Below are 22364 nucleotides of genomic sequence, written 5' to 3'. Positions count from 1 at the left end.
ATAGTCATCTTTAATAGTTCTATTTTAACAGATTTTCTAAGATATTACTTTGTCTATAGGACAAAGTGTCCCACAAAGCTAGACACATATGCCAGACACTCTATGTATGTACTCAGATCTGAAAAAAAAATGATCTCACAAGAGCAGTTTGTTAAAGCATAAATGAATATTTCCATTACCTGTGTTATTAACAGAAGAAAAACTTCAGAGCACTCTAAGCATAAAATGTCAATATCTGGAAAAGAAGTCCTACAGAAGAAGTGTTTCTCCCAAACTCATACAATTTCTCTGTAATAACCAAGAAGCTCTCTGAGACCTGAGAACAGTCCCTTTTGCCTGAGTGTGCTCTAGAGTTACACTGTCTGGGATTGATTCCCAAATTCCAGACTCACTCACTAGTTGCAACTTAGGCAAGTTTCTCAACTTCTCTGTTACCTCAGTTTTCTTGTTTGTAAAATGAATATGGTAATAATATTTTATATACTTCAGAGAGTTAAAAATGGAATAAGGTAATATATATAACAGCACAGTCTATGGCACATGTGCAAAATGCTCAATAAATCTTGGCTATTTTTCAAGGCAAAGAAGCCAAGTCTGTGTAGATGGCAATTGAGAAATGATGTTCAACACAACCAAACTTACAATTCTATGATATGCAAGTGAGTTCAGTAAGTTCATCTGTACAAAAAACAAAGATCTGGACTTAACAGAAGATAGCGAAAAAAATTAAAAGGTAGCTGAATCATACCTGGGCTTATTTAAAGTGATTAGAAGGTAAAAACAAAAGGGGAGAAAGCCAATAAAAGGTCACCACTAGAAAACAATAAAAATGCAGCAGGAATATTTTGAGTACAGTCAGTTAAAACTCATTGTAACCTTAAAATATTTCACCTCCTCTCGCCTAAACATTCCACATTAGGAATAGTATAAGAGGAGATCCATCTAAGCATCAAAGTGTCGACTGGGAGGTAAAAAATGTATTGCTTGTAATTGCCAAATTTACATGTGGAACAAGAGATGAACCAGAGAATTACAGGCCAATAAACCTGAATTCAATTTAGAGAAAGAAATGGAAAACACGTGTAACTGCTCAGATAACAATCCTTGAGGAATTTCTATAACTGTGCTTCTCAAAGCCAGATCAATAGTTTGGCAACAACATTAAAATCACTTGGGGGGATGGGAGACATTTTTCACAACGTAGAATCTGAAGTTCTACATCAGACATCCTGAAATAGACCTTCTGGAGGAAACAAGAAATCATCACTTTAGACAAGCTCCTCCAGATGACTCATCTACACACTGAAGTCTGAGACCCACGGCTCCATGGCACAAAAGAAGCAACAGCAAGACTTCTCAATTCAGTGCTATTTACTCTATGATTGCCCATATAAACAACGTGTTATCTCTATTGCTTTTTAAGTGGTATCGTACTTCAAATACACGTGTTACATGGCAAGAGTACATAGTTTGAAAAGGCAAATTAAATTTCAAAACATGATGATAATTAATTTTAAATGGATCCACTGAATTTTTTACACATGGACAACCTATAAATAAAACTGTCTTAGCTCATTTCTGATATTTGCAAGGTTACGACTTGCTTAGTATAAATCCAAATTTTTTTTTCCAAGCTTAACCTTTAAAATCACACGATATGAGGGAAATGGAGTGATTACCTTCCATAGGAGAAAAAATACAATGGACAGAGGAGTAAAATTGAGTTTATTTGGTGAGAAGCTCAATCATGTTTACCAACACTCTGTAGCTACATCTGTTCCCAATTTGAAAAAAATATATTGCAAACAGATCAGTTCATTTTCTTTCATGATTGGCCTCTTCTGCTCAGAAAGTTAATATATAAATTCCTGTCTCATGCTTTTGTTTATCCATTTGTATCAATATGATGTTTAAATAAAAAGGCAAAAAATTAAAGTCTCCCAAACTCCAAATTTTTCCATTAATGCTAACACCATGTCTCTTGATTCCCTATCTGGATCCCACCTAGAAGTAGTATGCCAAAAAGAGAAGGATCCTGAAGTTGAGGTCCCACTGACAAAAGCAATATAATAGATATTCATAGAATACAAACATAAAAGTGAATGACTCTTCAACTTAATTTTGAAGCTATCTAAATATTTACCCAAACTTCTTGCCCACCTAAGACTGAACTGTGACTGTGTCATCAAATGAGTCAGTTTGAACTGATTCGTAAAGATATTGTTACACTGTCTGGAATGTATCCTGCAATAAGACTTGGAAAGAAAAAAAAATTGTCAATTCTGTATCTCAGAAAACAAATTAAAGCCCTTGTCATTGCTCTCTAACCTTGAACAAGAGAGTTTATAAAGGAGTTCATCAATGACAGCTTTTATGAGAAACATCAGAACTTGGAAACATACGACCTTTCTATACATGTTCCGTGGCTGCAGTCCTTGTTTTTCCTGACGACATACAAGCAGAGGCTTTAACATCTACTCTCTGTGTGTACTAGAATCTAGACACGAACTAGAAAGTATATTAATACTTAGGTTTATATTTCTTTCCTATTAAAGTGAATATAAATGTCTGCCATGTTGGGAAATGCCAAAAATTTTACATTAAAAATGTGGAAGCATGGGAAGACCCAGAGGGATGGTATGGGGAGGGAGAAGGGAGGAGGGTTCAGGATGGGGAACACATGTATACCTATGGCAGATTCATTTTGATATTTGGCAAAACTAATACAATTATGTAAAGTTTAAAAATAAAATAAAATTTTTAAAAAAATGTGGAAGCAATGTAGACCATACGCAAGTGATCTCTCTGGAAAAAAGTGGCCGGTATCTTTATAGTATTAACTACCAAATTTAAATACATTCTATCACAGAAGATTGATCTGAATTCTATTATACTCCACTCATATCTCTTAAATTGTGAGATTCAAACTTTCCTTATTAAAATATCATTCAATAATTATCTGATATAAATAGTATATTCACTCCCTCAAACCCTCACTGGAGAGAGAATGAGAGAGCGCATGGAAAATACATAAGCCTTAAAGTACTCTAAGATCGAAAAAAAAAAAGCTGTACATGAAAGGCTTGCTCTTAATGAGTCTGGAATTAGGGTAACTCTTCTAACAGCTAATAAAATGCCATCAGTCATGAACACAGAAATGACTTTCAAACAATGGGAGAAACAAAAAGGACCACAAAGTTTACTATTTTCTAGGGGTGAACTGAAAGGTGTGGAGAAACGGCGCTGAAAGATTAACGTGAGAGGAGGAATCACTTAAATGTTTCCTTTTGCCTTAGATTAACCCATTAAAATTTAATCAGTCACTTACTTCATCATAAAAACAACCCCATCATTTATTTTAAACCTAGCTTAATAAAAGACTAGGATTACCTCTCACAGGGGTCCATTCAATAATTCTAGAAAGTGAAGTCACTCAGTTGTGTCCAACTCTTTGCGAGGAGCCCACCAGGCTCCTTTGTCCATGGGATTCTCCAGGCAAGAATACTGGAGTGGGTTGCCATTTCCTTCTCCAGGAGATCTTCCCGACCCACGGATTGAACCCTGGTCTTCCATATTGTAGGCAGACACTTTACCGTCTGAGCCACCAGGGAATAATTTTAAAGCAAAGGACAAATATTCATTTTTTTTGCAATGCTGATCATTTTATGGGTAACGAGCAATGGGACAGAAAAGTCCTTTCTCAGCCTTCTCTTGTTCCACAAATATTTCACCTTTCTCAACTGCTCTCCATTTATCTACAATAAGTTATATTTATGTAAGACCTAAAAAAGAACTCTTAGAGTTTTGATTGTCTGATTCTCTTCTGGAAGAGGGAAAACAGTTATCTCCTTTAATATCACTCTGACTTATTTGCTATAAAGTTTTAAAGTAAGATTAAAATCTCTAGATTTATATAAAAAGCTAGCTATTTCCCCAAATCCCTCAGAAAGCTGTTTCAATATACACATGAATACATATGATGCATTCCAATTCTTTCCATAAATATGCATGAATATAGCATTGTGTGTGTATAGTTACAAATGTGTCTAATTGTAATATTATATATAAATTTAAACAAAGGTGAAATTAGGACACTATTTTATAGTGGGTAGAACAAGTGAACATCTTTGCCACTGATGAAGAAAGCATTTTTCGAGTAAAATTATTTGGGACAGAATGAATTTGTCAAAGTCTGAATTTAGAAGGCATTTGGTAATAACCTTATGTTTTCTCCCTATCCTTTTGCCCCATTAAAACTTGTTTTTAGGAAATATATAAAGAATAAATTCATATATCAATATTCAAATGTCTAAAAGATTTTATTGTTTCACAACGTATTTTTGTCAACAGAGGGCCAGAGCCCAAATAATATTAACATTTCCAATCCATATTACAACAGTAATTTCTGTAATTTGGTGGTGGCATCACCAATTCAATGGACATGAGTTTGAGCAAACTCCAGGAGATGGTGAAGGACAGGGCAGCCTGGTGTGCTACAGTCCGTGGGGTTGCCAAGGGTCAGACACAACTCAGCAACTGAAGAACAACCACCACCACAGCAAAATGCCCATTTTTCAATAACAGCGCAGTTCTTCATAACCCCTCACAAGAACACTGGAGTCTGAAGCCCTGTTTTCTACTCTGCTTTCTGTCATGAACTTTCTGTGAAGCCTGAGGTGAAGTCATGTCCACCAACATGTCCTCAGAGTCCTCATCCAGAAAAGCATTGATCTAGATTATGGTTAAATTCCTGACACTAAACATACAGACTGACGGTAGGGGGCAGTGTGCAAAGAGCAACAAACTCAACACTTTGCTGTCACCTCTGATATGAAATCAGTCAAAGAAGTTTCAGGAGAAAAAATGTATTTATGTTTTAACTGTTGAATACAAATAAACAGTGTAAATCCAAAAATTAACTTAAGGCTTAAACACAAACTTAAGTCTCTTGGATTTGTGTTTTCTCAGTCATACCAACTCAAAACTCTACCTGGTTTATTACAATTTCTGCTTTTGTTATAGAGTGATCTCTGCATCATGACTATTCTTCCTCTTTCTCAACTGAAAGTTCACTCCAAATTAGGGAACAACCCTACAGCAGAAGGCATACCTTAATCCTAACCTGTCCAGAGAAACGGAGGGAAAAAAGTGAACTGAAAACGGAAGTGAAAGACAGTCAGGAAGGTAAGTGCACATGTATGTGTATTGAGGGCGGCGCAGCTGGAAATGAAGCAGCGGAGAGGAAACAGATAAAAGGGGAGAGCAGAAAGAAAAAAAAAGGAGATAAATTAATTCACCTGCTTTAGACCTCTACAGCTGAAGGTCTGTACAACAGGCGGAACTCACGTTTCTGAGGAAAGCGCTATTCCTCCCCCATCCAACTGTATTATGAGCTGCCATTCAGGGACCCCCAAAATTACCTCCAGCAACAGGAACAGGCATGTGATTCAAACTGGGCTAATTGGAAAACCTTTCCTGAGAGTTTTACATAGTTGAACTGGAAGTGTATGCATATGGACAGAGGGAAGTTATTTTCTCCCAGAAATGTGGTAAAGAAAAATGGTTGCCAGCTGATAGAAAACCCACACCACATGGAGAAAAACGATCTGCAGCAAGAGCGAAGGAAGCCAACCAAGAAACAGAAACAGAGATGTAGGTAAGAGAGAAAGCTCTGCAGAGGTCTCAGCTTTAATACATCTGCAGCTGCCCAGGTTGACTTGGTCAGCCCTTCTGCACGATCTGTGAACTATACTGCTATTTTTCCAATAGCACCTCCTCTATCGCTCAGGGTAGGTCAAATTAGCTTTCTCTGCATGAACAAAAGTCTAGAATAAAATGCCCAAAGTCATCACAAAATTAACCAATTTTTTTTTGTTTTGTACAAAAATTGATTTTTGTCTACCTAACCACTGTGATCGGAGAAGGCGATGGCACCCCACTCCAGTACTCTTGCCTGGAAAATCCCATGGACAGAGGAGCCCGGTAGGCTGCAGTCCATGGGGTCGTGAAGAGTTGGACACGACTGAGCGACTTCACTTTCACTTTTCACTTTCATGCACTGGAGAAGGAAATGGCAACCCACTCCAGTGTTCTTGCCTGGAGGATCCCAGGGACAGGGGAGCCTGGTGGGCTGCCGTCTATGGGGTCACACAGAGTTGGACACGACTGAAGCAACTTAGCAGCAGCAGCAGCAGCAGCAACCACTGTGATATTCAAAGACACAAACCCATGCTAAAATCAAGGAGTAAAGAACATTAACAATAAGACCAAATTTCAATTTCTCGTCATGCTAAAAATGCTGTGTAGTCATAACCAATCTTAATTTAAAGGCAATATAGAGATTCTAGAAGTAACTATCCTGGATAAAGCAACTAGGATTTTAATTATTTTAAAGGCTAATGATGGAGAATTGAAAACAAACGGGTCTTCATTTCCCCTAAAGTCAGATTAAAGCCAATGCATCTAGCATCACAATAATTATTTAATACTACTTTGGAAGAACTAGTCAGTGCAATTACCCAAAAGAATGAATTAGAGAAAAAGTGAGGAGGTATAAATTATCTTTGCACATAAATGACATAACCATGTCTTAGACAAATGAAGAGATTCTGCAAAAGGATTATATGATACAATATGATTTAACAAGGTATTTACTTAAAGTAATATATAAAAAATCAGTAGCTTTTCTTTAAATATAGAAGTTCCCATTCTAAACAGAAACAGAAAAGAAAAATATTAACTCCTTGTCTATAGAAACCTGCAAAACACTACTGAAGGGAATAAGCAAAATCGCTTGATATTTTCCCAGGAAGGTTTAAATAGATGAATGGAGAAAATTATACTCAGAAACTGGCTAAGATATATGTAAAAATTAATATATAATTAAGTGATTAAGTGAAACTCGCTTAGTTGTGTCCGACTCTGTGATTCCATGGGCTGGAGCCCACCAGGCTATCTAGGTTGGTCATAACTTTCCTTCCAGGGAGTAAGCATCTCTTAATTTCATGGCTGCAATCACCATCTGCAGTGATTTTGGAACCCAACCTAGACAGCATATTAAAAAGTTGTGATATTAATCTGCCAACAAAGGTCTGTCTAGTCAAGGCTATAGTTTTTCCAGTAGTCATGTATGGATGTGAAAGTTGGACTATAAAGAAAGTTGAGCCCCAAAGAATTGATGCTTTTGAACTGTGGTGTTGGAGAAGACTCTTGAGAGTCCCTTGGACTGCAAGAAGATCCAACCAGTCAATCCTGGAGGAAATCTGTCCTGATATTCATTGGAAGAACTGATGCTGAAGCTGAAACTCCAATATTTTGGCCACCTCATGTGAAGAGTTGAGTCATTTGAAAAGACCCTGATGATGGGAAAGATTGAAGGCAGGAGGAGAACGGGACGACAGAGGATGAGATGGTTGGATGGCATCACCGACTCAGTGGACATGAGTTTGAGTAAACTCTGGGAGTTGGTGATGGACAAAGAGGCCTAGCGTGCTGAAGTCCATGGGGTTGCAAAGAGTCAGACACAACTGAGCAACTGAACTGAACTGAACAGAGGAGACAGATTAGAAACATATTGTTGCAATTTATGTCAAAGAGTTTTTCTAGGGGTTTTATAGTACCCAGTCTTACATTGAGGTCTTTAATCCATTTTAAGTTTATTTTTGTATGCGGTGTTAGAACATGTTCTCATTTCATTCTTTTACATGCAGCTGTCCAGGTTTCCAAGCACCACTTACTGAAGAAAGTGTCTTTTCACAATTACACGTTCTTGCCTCCTCTGTCGTAGACTAGTTGACCATAAGTGTGTGGGTTTATCTGTGGACCTTTTGTCCTGTCCCACTGATCTATGTGTCTATTTTTGAGCCTCTATTATTCTGTTTTGATCACTGTAGCTTTGTCATACAGTCTAAAGTCTCAGTTCTGTTCTTTCTCAAGATTGTTTAGGCTACTCAAGGTCTTTTGTGTTTCCATCCAAAGTTCAAAGTTGTTTGCTCTCATCCACAAGAAAGAATGAAATAATGCCATTTGCAGCAATATGAATGGACCTATAGACAATTGATCATATGAAGTGAAGAAAGAGAAAGACAGATATCATATGGTATCGCTTATATGCAGAATCCAACACATGGTACAGGTGAACTTATTCACAAAACAGAAGCATAAAAAACAAACTTATGGTTACCAAACAGATAGCAGAGGGTCAGAGGATAGACACATTAGGACCTCGATTAATATATACTCACGACTATATATAAAATAGATGTAAAATAAAAAACAAGGACCTGTATAGCACAAGTAACTATATTCAGTATCTTGTAATAACCGACAATGAAAAAGAATCTGAAAAAGATCTATATATGAATGCATATATATATATAAATATATATATATTAAATACTAACTATACTTCAATTTTCAAAATGGTTTAAAAAAAGAAAAAATATGAGAATCCAGCAATTTTTTTTTAATCCAGCAATTTTTTATGTCAGATATTAAAGGTATTTGAAGAAGAGTAAAACAATGTCTTTTTTGACTACTGTTCTCTTACAAAATTTTTTTTCATAAAAATGTCATCTGTGTTAATATATTAACTTAAAGTTGGTTTTAAATGAATTTCTAAATAAATGTTTTTAAATTGTAGCAGGTTTAATTGTCTAGAACTGTAAACACAGATATAAATCACACAATAAAAACTTTCAGGGGTTTTCAGTAATTTTAGGCCTGTATAGGACCTTTAGTTCGACTGCTGTGCTAAATCAAGACCACAGTAGATAAACCTGGAGCTATGAAGCTAGAAAGAGGGGTGGGGTCTGATCATGACAGGTCGTGCAGGCCACGAGATAATATACTGAGTCCAGAACAGGGATACAGAGGCTCCAAGTAGAGCTGGAGCCAAGAAATGAGAAATGAACAGACTCTTCAGTCTGTTATAGGAAAAGAGACATGCATACAGATATATTATAGGAAAAGATAAACATACATGTTATAGGAAAAGAGAAAACTGATTAGAAGTAATTAGTGAAAGGCAGGAAGTTGGGGTATTGGTGCCCACTATTTTACTATTAGAACACATGAGTAAGGTGGTGCCAAGTCAGAGAAATCACTGACGGAGGGCAGTGTGGATAGATTGGCGTTTCTCCTCTTTCCGTATTGTGTCTTCTTTCTTTTTTGTATGCTTGGTGACTTTTATTATTGGAGGTCGGGCATTGTGAATTTTAACCTATTAGGTACTGGATTTTTGTATTCCCATATCTCTTACTGAGTTTAGTCACTAACAAAACGTTTGCTCCTTTAAGGTCTTGTTTTTAAGACTTTTAAAGCAAAATTAGATCTGTTTTCTAGGGATATTTTTTTTTCCCCCAGTACTGGAGCCTCTTGATGAAGGTGAAAGAGGAGAGTGAAAAAGCTGGCTTAAGACTCAACATTCAAAAAAAACTAAGATCATGGCATCGGGTCCCAACACGGGCAAATAGATGGGTAAATAATGGAAACGGTGACAGACTTTACTTTCTTGGGCTCCAAAATCACTGCAGATGGTGCCTGCAGCCATGAAATTAAAAGATACTTGCTCCTTGGAAGAAAAGCTATGACAAATGTAGACAGCATATTAAAAAGCAGAGATATTACTTTGCCAACAAAGGTCCACATAATCAAAGCTATGGTTTACCCAGTAGCGATGTATGGATGTGAGAGTTGGACCATAAAGAAAGCTGAGCACTGAAGAATTGATGCTTTTGAACTGTGGTGTTGGAGATTACTCTTGAGAGTCCCTTGGATGGCAAAGAGATCAAACCACTCAATCCTAAAGGAAATAAATCCTGAATATTCATTGGAAGGACTGATACTGAAGCTCCAATACTTGGGCCACCTAATGTGAAGAGCCAGCTCATTAGAAAAGACCTTGATGCTGGGAAAGATTGACGGCAGGAGAAGAAGGGGACAACAGAGGATGAGATGGTTGAACAGCATCCCCAACTTGATGGACATGAGTTTGAGCAAGCTCCAGGAGAGGGTGAAGGACAGGGAAGTCTGGAAGTCAGTCCATGGGGTCACAAAGAGTTGGACACAACAGAGCGACTAAACAAGAACAACAACTGGAGCAAGATGCTTCTGAGTCCTCTGTCCAACACCCTGTTAATCATGAGGTTTCTCAGTGTGGCTGGTGAGAATGGACACTATTCCCAGCCCTGTGTGGTTTGCAGGCATGGCCCCCTCCGATTCTGCTGATTGATTCTCTCCTTAGCCTGCACCAGCTACTTCAAAGGAAGGTGCAGATCAGGTCTTAACTGAATGCTCAAGGGGAGTGCCCTGCGGATCTCCATGCTTTTACCCTACAGAATGCTCCTGGTATTCTGACTGGTGAATTCCAACCTCCTTGATTTCTCCATACGCCCAGCTTCATCTCCTTGATTCAGGGAGTCTGCTTGGCTCTGTCTTCCCTGTACTGTCACCTGGAAACTCTCCCAATGAAGTAAATTGACATGAGGGCTCATTTTGGGTCACATCTTTCAAGGATGACTATCCTTCCTTACCTGACATCCAATGACTTAAAACCCACTGTTTCATGTGTTATCCATTTTTTTTTTTAATTTCAGCAAGAGATAGTAAGTCAGAAGCCTAAAACTTATCTTGACCCATTATCCTTTACCTCTTTAATCTTAGAACAACTCTTGAGTTGAGTATTATTACCTCTATTTTACACATGAGAAAATAGGAGCTCAGAGTCAATAACTTGGCTCACTCAAGTTCACTGAGCTTTGGTGGTACAGCTGATGTTTAAGCATTTTTTCTCAAAGTTCTTGAACACAGCCATTATGATACACTGCCTATAAAGGAAGTGAGAGACAGCTGAATGAATATTTAACACTGACTATGTTTTATAAAATCACCTTTGTAAATTGGTTTAGAAATAGTCTTTCCTTAAAAGGCTAATAAATGGACCAAGTGATCCTTGAAAGCTATACGCAGCAACAAGCTTAAGGACTGAAGTTTTGTTACATCCTTAGGTCAACCACCAAGATGAAGTTCTCACTCCCTCTCCAATAAGACAAATATCAAGCCTATTCTGAAACAGCGAGCTCTGAGTCACTTTATCTATCTGAAATGATCTATCTATAAGTTCTCTTTTACATTACAGTAAAGAAATGTACTGGACTTCCTAGATCACACTAGTGGTGAAGAACCTGCCTGCCAATGCAGGTAGATGCTGGAGACAAGGTTGGGTCAGGAAGATCCCCTGGAGGAGGGCATGACAACCCACTCCAGTGTTCTTGCCTGGAGAATCCCATAGACAGAGGAGCCTGGCAGGCTACCATCCATAGGGTCACAAGAGTCAGACATGACTGAAGCAACTTCACACACACACACAAAGAAATATATTAGAAGTGATTAAATAAACATGTTTCCTTGTAGCTTCTAACCAATCAAAGCAATATATAAAAATAATAAACTCCAGAACTCATGACAGTCAGCAGCCATCCACATAAACATTCTTTCCCAGCAGGACACTGGAACACAGATCTAACAGGCTTTCCTTTCCATGTTCTAAAACGTTCTATTCTTTTTATCCTGGAATGTAATCAGATCTTCCTAAAACCTTTGAAAATCACACTTACTGTTAGGGCATGCAACATGACAAATAGTTGAGGAATGAGATGTTATGATTAATTTAATGTTATATATAACTTAACTATTATTTGCAATTGAATATAGGTTACCAATTTTCTATGAGTAAAAACTTATAAAAGGTATTAAACAGTAACTTTATATTGAGTACCACATAATCAATCCTGAATCAATAAATCAAATAAATAACAGTCTTCAGTTTTTATTCCAGGTAAGTCTCCATACTAGGATGGATTTCACATTTTCTTTATGCATGTCAACGATTCCTTTTCAGTTTGGAATATGCAACATGTGAACAATGCAAGTGGATTACACTGTCCCTACTGGAAACCCAGGAGTTAATTCTTGCCTGTTAAGACTTGGTTAAGACCCTGGGCTTCACAGCCAACCTGCCTGCTTTGATTCTGAGCTATTTCACTTCAGAAGAATCCAGAGCTATGTGGCCTTGGCAAGTTCCTCAACATTTCCATACCTCAGATTCCTCAACTGTGAAACAGAAATAGTAGTACTAACTCACAAGATTGTAATAAAATTTAAATGAGTTAAGAGATATGAAACAGAACACTATCAGGCACATAGCAAATGCTCAACCAGTGCTAATTAACATTGCTTTTATTATCATCATGTTCGATGAAATCAGTTCCAGGCACGCCCATTTTACTGGTTATTTGGACCTTGTCTAATTAGAATATTATGCCAGCATATAATTGCTTCTATATTCCCAGTTAGAGGCAAGAATGAGGAAACAGATAAACCCTGTTCTTAAGATGGAAACTGCTTGGGATTGTCTCAATACTGTCATTAAAAAACCTGTGCTACAGTCAAGCAATAAAGAACACAAATCCACTTTATGAATGGTCAAAATAAATCAAAGACTGTTTTAGTAATTTGTCTGAGTCACCCATGGGACAAATAATTTCACTCCATCTACATAGTAAGTAGTAAGGAGCAAGTCAGTAAGTTCTATGACAGAGCTGTTGTAATATTAAAACACGCAGATGTCCAGAAGAGTTTTATCTGAAACCGCAAGAGCTTTTTTATAAGTTGATTACCAATTTCAGGCAAATCATTGAGTGTACAGTGGATTCTGGAAATTCTTTGAATCTATTCTGCCTTATCCACAGTGAAAAAGGAGAGGAGTAAAAAAATGTGACTTCTTATAAAATTTTACCCAATTTCCAGGTCAAGTGTCCTGTAATATGTCTAAAACATAAAGTCCCACAAGATTCCAACTAGAAAAATAACAAGTAAGACCACAAGAAGGAAGTGGCTTGCAATTATTTAAAGGAGGAATAAATGCCCAGGTATTAGAAGCCTCACATTCAAATGCCTAATTGCTAAAAACAAGGAGAACCTATTAACACATGGTATGAATTCAGCAGGGAAAAGTTCATGAAAAAACTGCCTCCACTGACATGACTTGGGTCTGACTGCTTCAGCCACCTGCAGAGGCCCGCTGAATGCCACTGACATCACCGCAGGCGCGTGCAGTTTGGGGACATGAAATCAAGTTCATAAAAGTATCCAGCTTCCTTGAAAAAAAAATGGCAGTTTATTCTCTCCTAGTTTGAGCATGACTAAAACAAGGACTCATTGGAAAAGACCCTGATGCTGGGACAGATTGAAGGTGGGAGGAGGAGGGGACAAGAGAGGATGAGATGGTTGGATGGCATCACCAACTCGATGGACATGAGTTTGAGTAAACTCCGGGAGTTGATGGACACGGAAGCCTGGCGTGCTGCAATCCATGGGGTCGCAAAGAGTCGGATACGACTAAGTGACTGAACTGAACTGAACTGGAAACAAGGACTGTAAAATCCCATTCCGGTGAGTAATCTATTTGGGTTTGTTTATTTTGTCATTTGAGTACATCATTCTAAGGACTGTCACTCCTGAGAATATCCGTCCGTGGGTCCATGGCTTACTTCATTTATCCGTATTTCCCTTAATTGACAGATGAGAACCTTTAAAAATCTAACTAACGCTTGTGAGTAAATTATAATATCTTCATTAAATGTTAATATCCCCCAATGCATTAGAGACTGCCCCTTTTTGAACCCCCGCTTATGGAAAAATCTGCTCATCTGAAAACCTGTTAAAGCTGCCTACTTAGAGATAAAGCACTGTTTCACACTTCAGTGGCTCATTCCTTACATATATTGTAAAAGATGAAGAGGTAAAACCTATATTTTAAAATGTCCTTTCATCAAAAAATATTCATTCAATAAATTCCCCTGGTAAATATTAAAAAATAAAATAACCATAGTCTGATAAGTTTCTAAAGGCAGATTTTTGCTACATATAATCTAAAAGGCATAGTCAAATTAGATTTATCCCTCCTTTAATCTATAAGACTACAATCATTTCATTCATTTTAGTTAAAGTGAGAATACCAAAAGCACCTACAGTCACTATTATGGATAGCACTGACTTATTCTACACTTAATAGGGAGACATAAAGCAGCCCTACATTATAACCATCTTTGTCATACTGTCATGCCCAGAACTCCCCCCAAATTCCCCCAAAAGTATTAATTTCCTTCTTAGTTCATCAAATATGTAATAACCGGCACCAAGTGGCTATCAGTAAACCTTTAAAGCTCACACATTCAATCATGAATCATTCATTGATTTCCTTAAGCTCCCTATGATTGGCTATGATTCATTTTAAGATATCTAATTGCACCTACTGGCCTTGATTTTTAAACCAACCTCTCCCATTGGAATCTTTAAACAGCTGACTAGCTCCCTCTAGCCTTCTTTTGTATACTACACCCACAGGTCACAGTCAAAGGTTAGGGGCCTGCTGCGGGGTTACTCTCACTCTCTTGGCTAAGCTTATTACCCTGGCTCATCAAGATATTCCACTGATCCAAACCCAAGGAAGCACAGCGCCAAAAGGTAGTGGTGAGACGAACACGAAGAACATCCATTCAGAGCGCTAAGTGATAGGAATCAACAGTCAAACACAATTGCATAAATAACCTCAAAATCTATAAATGACTTTCCCAAGGGAAGAAAGCAAAAGAAAAACATTGAGTGTCACATCTATTTTTACTCAGCAAGTTTATCCTCTTTACCTGGAATATGTCTGCTGTCTGCATAAGCTGCATATTTCATAAAACAAATGCAGTCAGATTTTCACATTCAAAATCAAATGTGAAGAACTAAAATAACCCTCAAAGAGCCAGGTGCCAAAATTATTTTCCACAGTGGGCAAAAGGGGCATACAGTATAAGCACTTCATTTCACTATAAAACATGCATATATATTTTATATATAGATAGATGGATTTGAATTTTGAGGCTCCTTTCCCCCCCAAAAAAACTATATTGATCTCACTCCAACTTGCCTTTTTACGACTGAAGTACCACTTGTAGATGATATGTATTTTTCAAAATAACATCAAGCCATGTTTTTAACATTAAATTTTTAAAGTTTGCTACCTTGGCCAAAAATTGATTTTCAAATTACATATAATTTGCTGCCAGTGTTTTTACTACTCAGCAGAAGGCTAGGATCATTTCCAAAATGGAACGCCCTGTGTCACTACATATGATAACAAATGTTAGATTTAAGTTGCACATTCTGTATTTCCTCATGATAGGCATTTCAGTAAAAAAAAAAAAAAAATCTGAACACTCTACCTTGGCTGTCTAGTTGCCCCCAAATGTACAGGGTAAATACGTACAATTCCCCTCTCTGGCTACATAAATTGAAGGTTGGAAGTGAATACAATAGAACATCACATCTGGAAATGGTTTTAGTGACAGTTCAATTGTCATTTTGCCCCAGATCAAAGCCATGTTGGTACAAGAACCAAAATTAAAGGCCATGTCCCTTGACCCTCTGTTCTAGGTCTCCATTACCCTATATTGCTAGTTATCTTCTGTTCCCAATGTGACATGAACAAGTTGCTTTATTTTAAACTGTACTGTCATTGAATAAACCACTTTAATCTTTTTTCTGCCCATCCTCCTCCTTCCCCTATTAATTAAAAAAAAAAGACTTATGTTCTAAATTTGGGATACAACATAGAGCTAGCTGAAGTCATATATCAAATCCCACCCCTACTGTGAATAGGAAGCACTTGGGCATTGAGTCAATTAAAATAAACAGGCCTACTAAATCATAAAGGCCTATTTCTTTTCCATGGTATTAAAAAAGATGAACAGATTTCAGCAAACCCAGTCTTATAAAAGAAGGTGTGAGCTGAACTTGACATTCTATGATAGTAACAGATGACAAGACAAAATGTGAAAATCACATTCTTGAACTAAACTGTCTAAGAAAAACCCACGGGAAGAAAATGTACCGATGTGAGCTTGGTTGACTTTCAATATATTACATTTTGTAAAAATTTAAAAAGTATTAAAATCTTCCTAGACCAGCTGGTATATTCTAACCTGATAGACTTCTCTGTAATTAGATGCTATCATGCCAAGTACCTTTGAATCAGCATTTATTTTCACCAATAACATCTAAAAAGTTAGATATCTATCCACTATCTGCCGAATATGATGTACATCTCTTCATTCAATCATCACAATAACCCCCTACGAGAAAAGTACTGTTGGTATCTCTGTTTTAAAGACATGTGCATTGAGGCTCACATAGACTGTCTTGTCTGTTACTGACTTAATCATTAACTTGCAAGTAAAAGACCTGGGGTTAGAATTCAGGCAATCTGGCACCAGAATATGAGCTCTTTTTAAAAAAAATTTTTACTTGATTTACAATGTTATGTTAGTTTTTCACAAAGTGATTCATTTTGTATGCATATATATATACATATACATATATATGTACATATACATATAATATATATTCTTTTTCAGGTCATTTTCCATTATAAAGTAGTACAAGATACTGAATACAGTTCCCTATGCTATATAGTAGATCCTTGTTGTTTATCTACTTTATATATAGTAATGTGTATCTGTTACCTTAGACTCCTAATTTATCCCTCCCCTTCTTTTTCCCCTTTGGTAGCCATAAATCTATCTTCTATGTCTATGAGTCTCTTCCTGTTGTGTAAATAAGTTCATCTGTATGAACCTGTGCTCTTAATCACTAACTATAGTCCACCACAATAAAAATGAGCTGATGAATATAATTACATTCACAGATATATAAAATAAATTGTGATGCAATGTGACATAAAAGAGGACAATCTCAATTTTAAATAAATGTGCTAAAGCCTCAGAAAGCTCCTGAAGGAGCACGATGAAATAAATCTTTCTCTTTGACAATGAACATATTTAACTAATTGATTCAAATGTCCCGTGTCTCTTTTTGCAGTCCAGAAATAAGTTCAATTGGTCATTTACCAAATATTCTGAAGAGGTACATTTTGAGTAGTACTCTGAAGTAAGTCAGGCCTTAAAAATAAATTTATGTAAAATAAGTGATTAATCCAACTTAAGAGAATATACTTATACCACTGAAAAAGTGCATTGAAATTTTCTTCTGTTACTAACCTGAAACAGCATGAAAAAGAAAGAGGAACTTTAGCTCTGTCACTTTTAACCTGACTCTAAAGATTAAAAAGTTATTACTGAAACCAACTCTATTCCTCCTTGAAAAGGAAGAAGAGACTAAAAAACAAAACCCAGCTGGACAGAGGGATGGGCTTGGATGGTTGTTCTTTGTGGATTTCTCGGGGGTGGTAAGAGACAATATACCTCACTCGTATAGGCTCATCTGTAAGCATTTCATGAAAAACGCTAGATTTGGGCAACCTGACCAAGAACACTGAATAGAGAAACACACAGTTAAGGTGGAACACGCAGGAGAAGCTGAGGATCCTGAGGACAAGTGAGTCTTCTGGTCTCCTGGTCACAGTTCTTGGCCCTGATGACATTCTGAATGGCCAGCACACTTGGGATTCCAAAGCATGGAATCTTGCTGCAGGTTAAAAACCTTAATGAATCAGTTATGCAGCACCTGCTATTGACTGGTATAAAATTGTTACAGTGGAGAATTAAAGGATATGGTTAGAGTACCTTATTCAAGGAGGCTGACCAGATAATGTTGTCACCATCCTTCCATTAGCAAATAATGCATGTTGATTATTTAAGCAAGTGAAAACAAAAACAGGAAAAGGTCCCAAAATCTGACATTTTAAAATCTGTAAAATACAATTTTTTACCTCGGAAATGTCTCACCACTAATTACTGCTAAGATTATACACAGTACAAAGCTAATCCAAGCAAACTCTGAACTTATAGGTAGATTCAGATAAACCTGAGAAAGGTAAATAAATACTAAAGAAACATACTGCAAGAAAAATGTAGAAGGATTACGCTCACAATTCATAGTATTTGTCATAGAATAGCCTTTTGAAATCTAGAATCTCTCTTCTTTCTTTAAGAAAGAGACAACACAATCAATTTTTGCTTTATCAGATTTTTTATCTGTGCATCATTCAGAGCATCACGTTTTTATTTTACCATTAAATTGGTTTAAAATAAATTTCCTCACTAGAGGAATAATGTGTGCTATTATTTTTAAAAAATAAAGAACATGTTGTTCACATAAATACTTAACACGTGACAAACTATGAAAGTTGATGATGAAAGTTATTGATTATGAACTATATTCTACCTTAAGTTTCAGGATAAAAGTGCTTGCAGTCTTAAGGAGTTCTAGAATCATTAGAATTTCCACTACAACAAGAACATTATTCTAGAGACAAAATGACTTTTTAGAATGTAGAGAGTAACTCAGGATTCTTTGTTAGCAATTTAGCTTCTACTGACTAATGAACACCTCTAATCAAAAGACAACAGTCTTTGAGTTTTAGTTAATATTAACAATGTACCTCCTTTGCATCATGACAATGATTACATAGAGAAAGGCCCACTCCCCAAAACTGGATCCAATGATATACAAAAATCAACAAAGGTATACAGCAATGTTAACATTAAGAAGTGTTCTACCTGAAGTATATAAGGAGGGGAATTAACTGAATGTCTTCCATAGTACTACTTCGGGTAGTGCCTCACCCTTCTTCTTAGCTGTAAGAGATGTTCCTTTTTGCTTCTTAAAAACAAAACACACACAAAAAAACCAAAATGCACTCTTCCTCTGTAACAGGCTTTCACCAGCATATTAACAAATATCTCCTGCTTGAGTAATTAAAAATTTCAAATATTTATACTCTCAAAAATCAAACAGGAAAGAAATAACATGAATAGCTCTAACCAACTTAGTCCCACCTAGTGGGGAGGGAACATAGGTTTTTAAACCTTAAATTGTAGAAAGGAAAAATATGGGGGGTCCCACCAATTGTAAAGTTCAGCAAGAATTAAAGCATTGTAATTGCAGTTGTCAGCACAGAAAGCTTCTTTTAGAAGCTTCGTTCCAAATGTAATAACTTAGTGTGCCTGCTAGCAAAAAAAAATTTATGATACAAGCTTCATGCATGATTGATACCATTACTGTTTATTTTAAGATGGTCCACCCATCAAATAAAGCATTCTCAGTGTATGTTTTGCAACCAGAATGGGAAACACTATATAAATGCCTTTTTTGAAGATGTGATGGATTATTTTTCCCATTAGTGTTTCCTACCAAAAAGAAACATCTAATAAAAGTGAATCAGACAGAAATTCATGTCAGAAAACATCCTATCCTCCTGTGTTTTTTATAGTATGCTGAATTAACTAGCATCTATCCTTACGATTTTTAAAAAATAAGAGATTATTATTACACATATATAAGTATATAAACCCAACTAATGATATGTTCAAATGCTTTTTAAAAAAACTATTTGGGAATAATGCAAACTCTGAAACATAATCTACTTTAAATCTTAGAAAATCTTCTTTGTATCAGACATAGCACCCGCCTCTTATCTTCCATAATTAAATTTTTGCATTGTGTAATAAATATGGATGAACTTAAATAATCTCCAAATGGGGGGGAAAAAGCTACTTTTTCCATGAACTACTTTTAAACATATATCTTAAAGAAAGAGAATGATGGAAATTCTAAAATAAAATCTTGATTAGCAAAATCATAACTTTTTCTCACATAATAATATCTTCTGTAACTGAATGAGAGATTCAAACTATGAACAAATACAAGCCCAGTTATGTTTAGGCTCAAAAGGAAACCTAAAATAATCATCAGTATACTGATGTTATTCCAATAATCTCTGAAAGCAAATCTAAGACTTTTCCAAAACAGGTAGCCAAGAACCCAAGCTCCCCCTTCCTTTTCAGAGTGAGCAAGATAAAAACTAACGCCTACTTTTAACCACCTCCCAACACCCCACCTCCCCACCAGCACTTCAACCTGAAGCAATAGGCCCTTCTCTTTATAACCTTATAAACAGCAGCTTGCCACGTTCATTCCTCTAGTCTATGAACTAATTACTTCTTCATTTCCACATTAAACTGTCTCTTAAGTGTTAGAAACAAAAATCCATCTGTGGCATGCAATTCCAAAAGTTCAAATTGGCAACCAAGGAAAGTGCGGACTTAACAGTTCCTTTCCTCTTTGTATTCAGAAAAACAAAGTGGTATTTTTCAAAGGATTTTGGTTTGAATTGGGGTTTTGGTGTAATATGATCATACTTAATATCTGCAAAGTTAGCTTTTGATGAATGCTCTTACTTTTTCAAATACTTTCTCTACCATCACTACATGCAGTCCTAAGAACAGTTCATACAAATGCAGAATTATATTCAGAATATGCCCTCACATATACCATTTATTATGCACACTTTGTATATAAATCTGTTCTATGAAACATGGTCAAATACTGTGCAACAGGTTCTGCTGTTGTGTAAACACACACTCGCAACAAAATGACAATAAGCTTTGAAGAGTCAAAGATATAGGGGGAAGAAAATCACATTAGTCTTCAGAGACTTAACCATAATTCTTTTGAGGTGACTGAAGATCTAACCAAAAAGAGTATACTCTGTCTTTACAAAGACAATAAGCCCTTCTCATTTGTCTTCCGCCCTGTAGGTGATAAACTGACTAAAAACCAGGTGTATACAAGGTTCCATTGATGCACTGAATGGTACTGGCTTTAGTGCTGAGTTGATGACAGGAAGGGTACTTTGGCAGAGCTCTGACAAGTCGTTATCCTTAAGTTCCCTTTTGCTTTGTGTCTGTCGGTTCCCAAAGCTATCCACGTAAAACAAATGGCAATCCACATTCTCTCTGTTTTGCCATGAGAGCGTGAAATCCAGTTAAAGACACACCTCAGAACTACTACACTGGGTCACATTTATTTTCACTTGGCGGGGGAGGGGAAGAGAAGACACTTTAAAATGAGACGGCTTTCATGCCCTCTGTGTAGCCAGATCCAGTTACAGTGTATTAAGTTATGTCTAAATGAGAAAAAGATTCTGTCTAGGCAAGTGTTTTATCACCCAGCCATATTATTAAACAGATCAAGGATTCCCACGCTCTCCTCTAGACTCTTTGATTTTTAACCTCCTTTGTTAGGCACAAAACACAGGGAGAAAGATTTCAGGAACAATACCAAGGCAGCAAGCACATGATGCCAAGCAGTGAAATCTGTGTTACCCGAGCAGAAGCAGCTTATTTATCACCAACTCAGACTGCTTTTATTCGACTACACGTTTGCTCTAGGTAGGCGTTCGCCTCCTTCCTTGGTAAAAAGAATGGACTGGCCACGATCGTGTCTTTGAGCGCGCAGCCCCGCGCTTTGTGCTGCCGGGGATAACGGATTCTGTCTCAGGCGCATCCATCACCTAAGACGCAGGGAAACTCAACACGGGTCCCGGCGGCTGGAAGGGGAACAATGTCTGCAGACCCCGGCGGCCGGGGTCTACCGGGATCCAGGGAGCGGACGGAACGGTCCGGGGAGCAGCCCCGGCGAAGGGGAAGGAAGAAAGCCCCGGCGCTCTTACCTCCACATTGAAATACTGCTCAGTTCCGCACACGGTAGCACATAAAATCCAAAGCAAGGTTTGCAAGTACAATATCCCCGAATGGTGCACGAAATCCAGCCGTCTCCCAGTGCTGGAGGTGAGTACGCTCATAGTGAACTGTGCCTCCGCGGATGGCCTGAATCCCCCCGGGCTTCTCGTCTCTCCCCGCTCCTGTTTCCTCTCAGAAGTCCTCGGTGGGCGAGGAGCCTGCAGGTTCACCCGACGCCGGGCAGGGGAGGGGACGCGGCCCCCGCGCCTGGCAGCCCCGGAGAAGCCGCGGCGGAGGCAGCTCAGCAGCAGCTCGCCCTCACCATCCTCGGGGGCCCGTGGCGCCCAGGTTCCCCCGCGGGGCCGCCTCTCGGCTCCGAGTCGCCGCCGCCGCCTCCAGCCCGAGCGTCCGCCGCCCCCGCCGCCGCCGCCGCCGCCGCCTCCCGCTGCGGGCAGGGCCTTGCCACTCCGGCTCCCTCGGCTGCGCCGTCCCTCTCCCCGCGCCCTCCGAACGCGCGGCCAGAATCTACATAGCTCCGCCTTCCTGGGGTCCGCCCCACTCCCGGGCTCGGCGCTCGCGCGCGCGCGCGTATACACACACACACACACACACACACACACACACACAACCGGACACGCGCACACACACACATATCTGCACACGAACACACAGATACACACACACACATCTGCACACGAACACACGCATACATACACACACATCTGCACATGAACACACACACACCTGCACACGAACATACACATACACACACCTGCACACGAACCTACACACACGACCGGACACGCACACACACACAGTCACACACAGACACAC

At 38.1% G+C, this 22364-nt stretch overlaps 1 protein-coding gene across 1 annotated transcript in view; it reads right to left on the bottom strand.

Annotated features, from left to right (window-relative positions):
* Positions 1-22023, bottom strand: part of MMP16 (matrix metallopeptidase 16) — a 395065-nt gene extending 373042 nt beyond the window's left edge. The window contains exon 1 of the mRNA XM_027561607.1: positions 21521-22023. Coding sequence (XP_027417408.1) covers positions 21521-21652 — 132 coding nt within the window. The 5' untranslated portion in view covers positions 21653-22023. The remainder of the gene's footprint in view (positions 1-21520) is intronic.
* Positions 22024-22364: the final 341 nt, after the last annotated feature.

This window comes from Bos indicus x Bos taurus, chromosome 14, assembly GCF_003369695.1.
Source record: "Bos indicus x Bos taurus breed Angus x Brahman F1 hybrid chromosome 14, Bos_hybrid_MaternalHap_v2.0, whole genome shotgun sequence".
Taxonomy (NCBI): Eukaryota; Metazoa; Chordata; class Mammalia; order Artiodactyla; family Bovidae; genus Bos; species Bos indicus x Bos taurus.
Note: the sequence above shows the minus strand (reverse complement) of the source record. Positions and strands in the feature narration are given on the sequence as shown.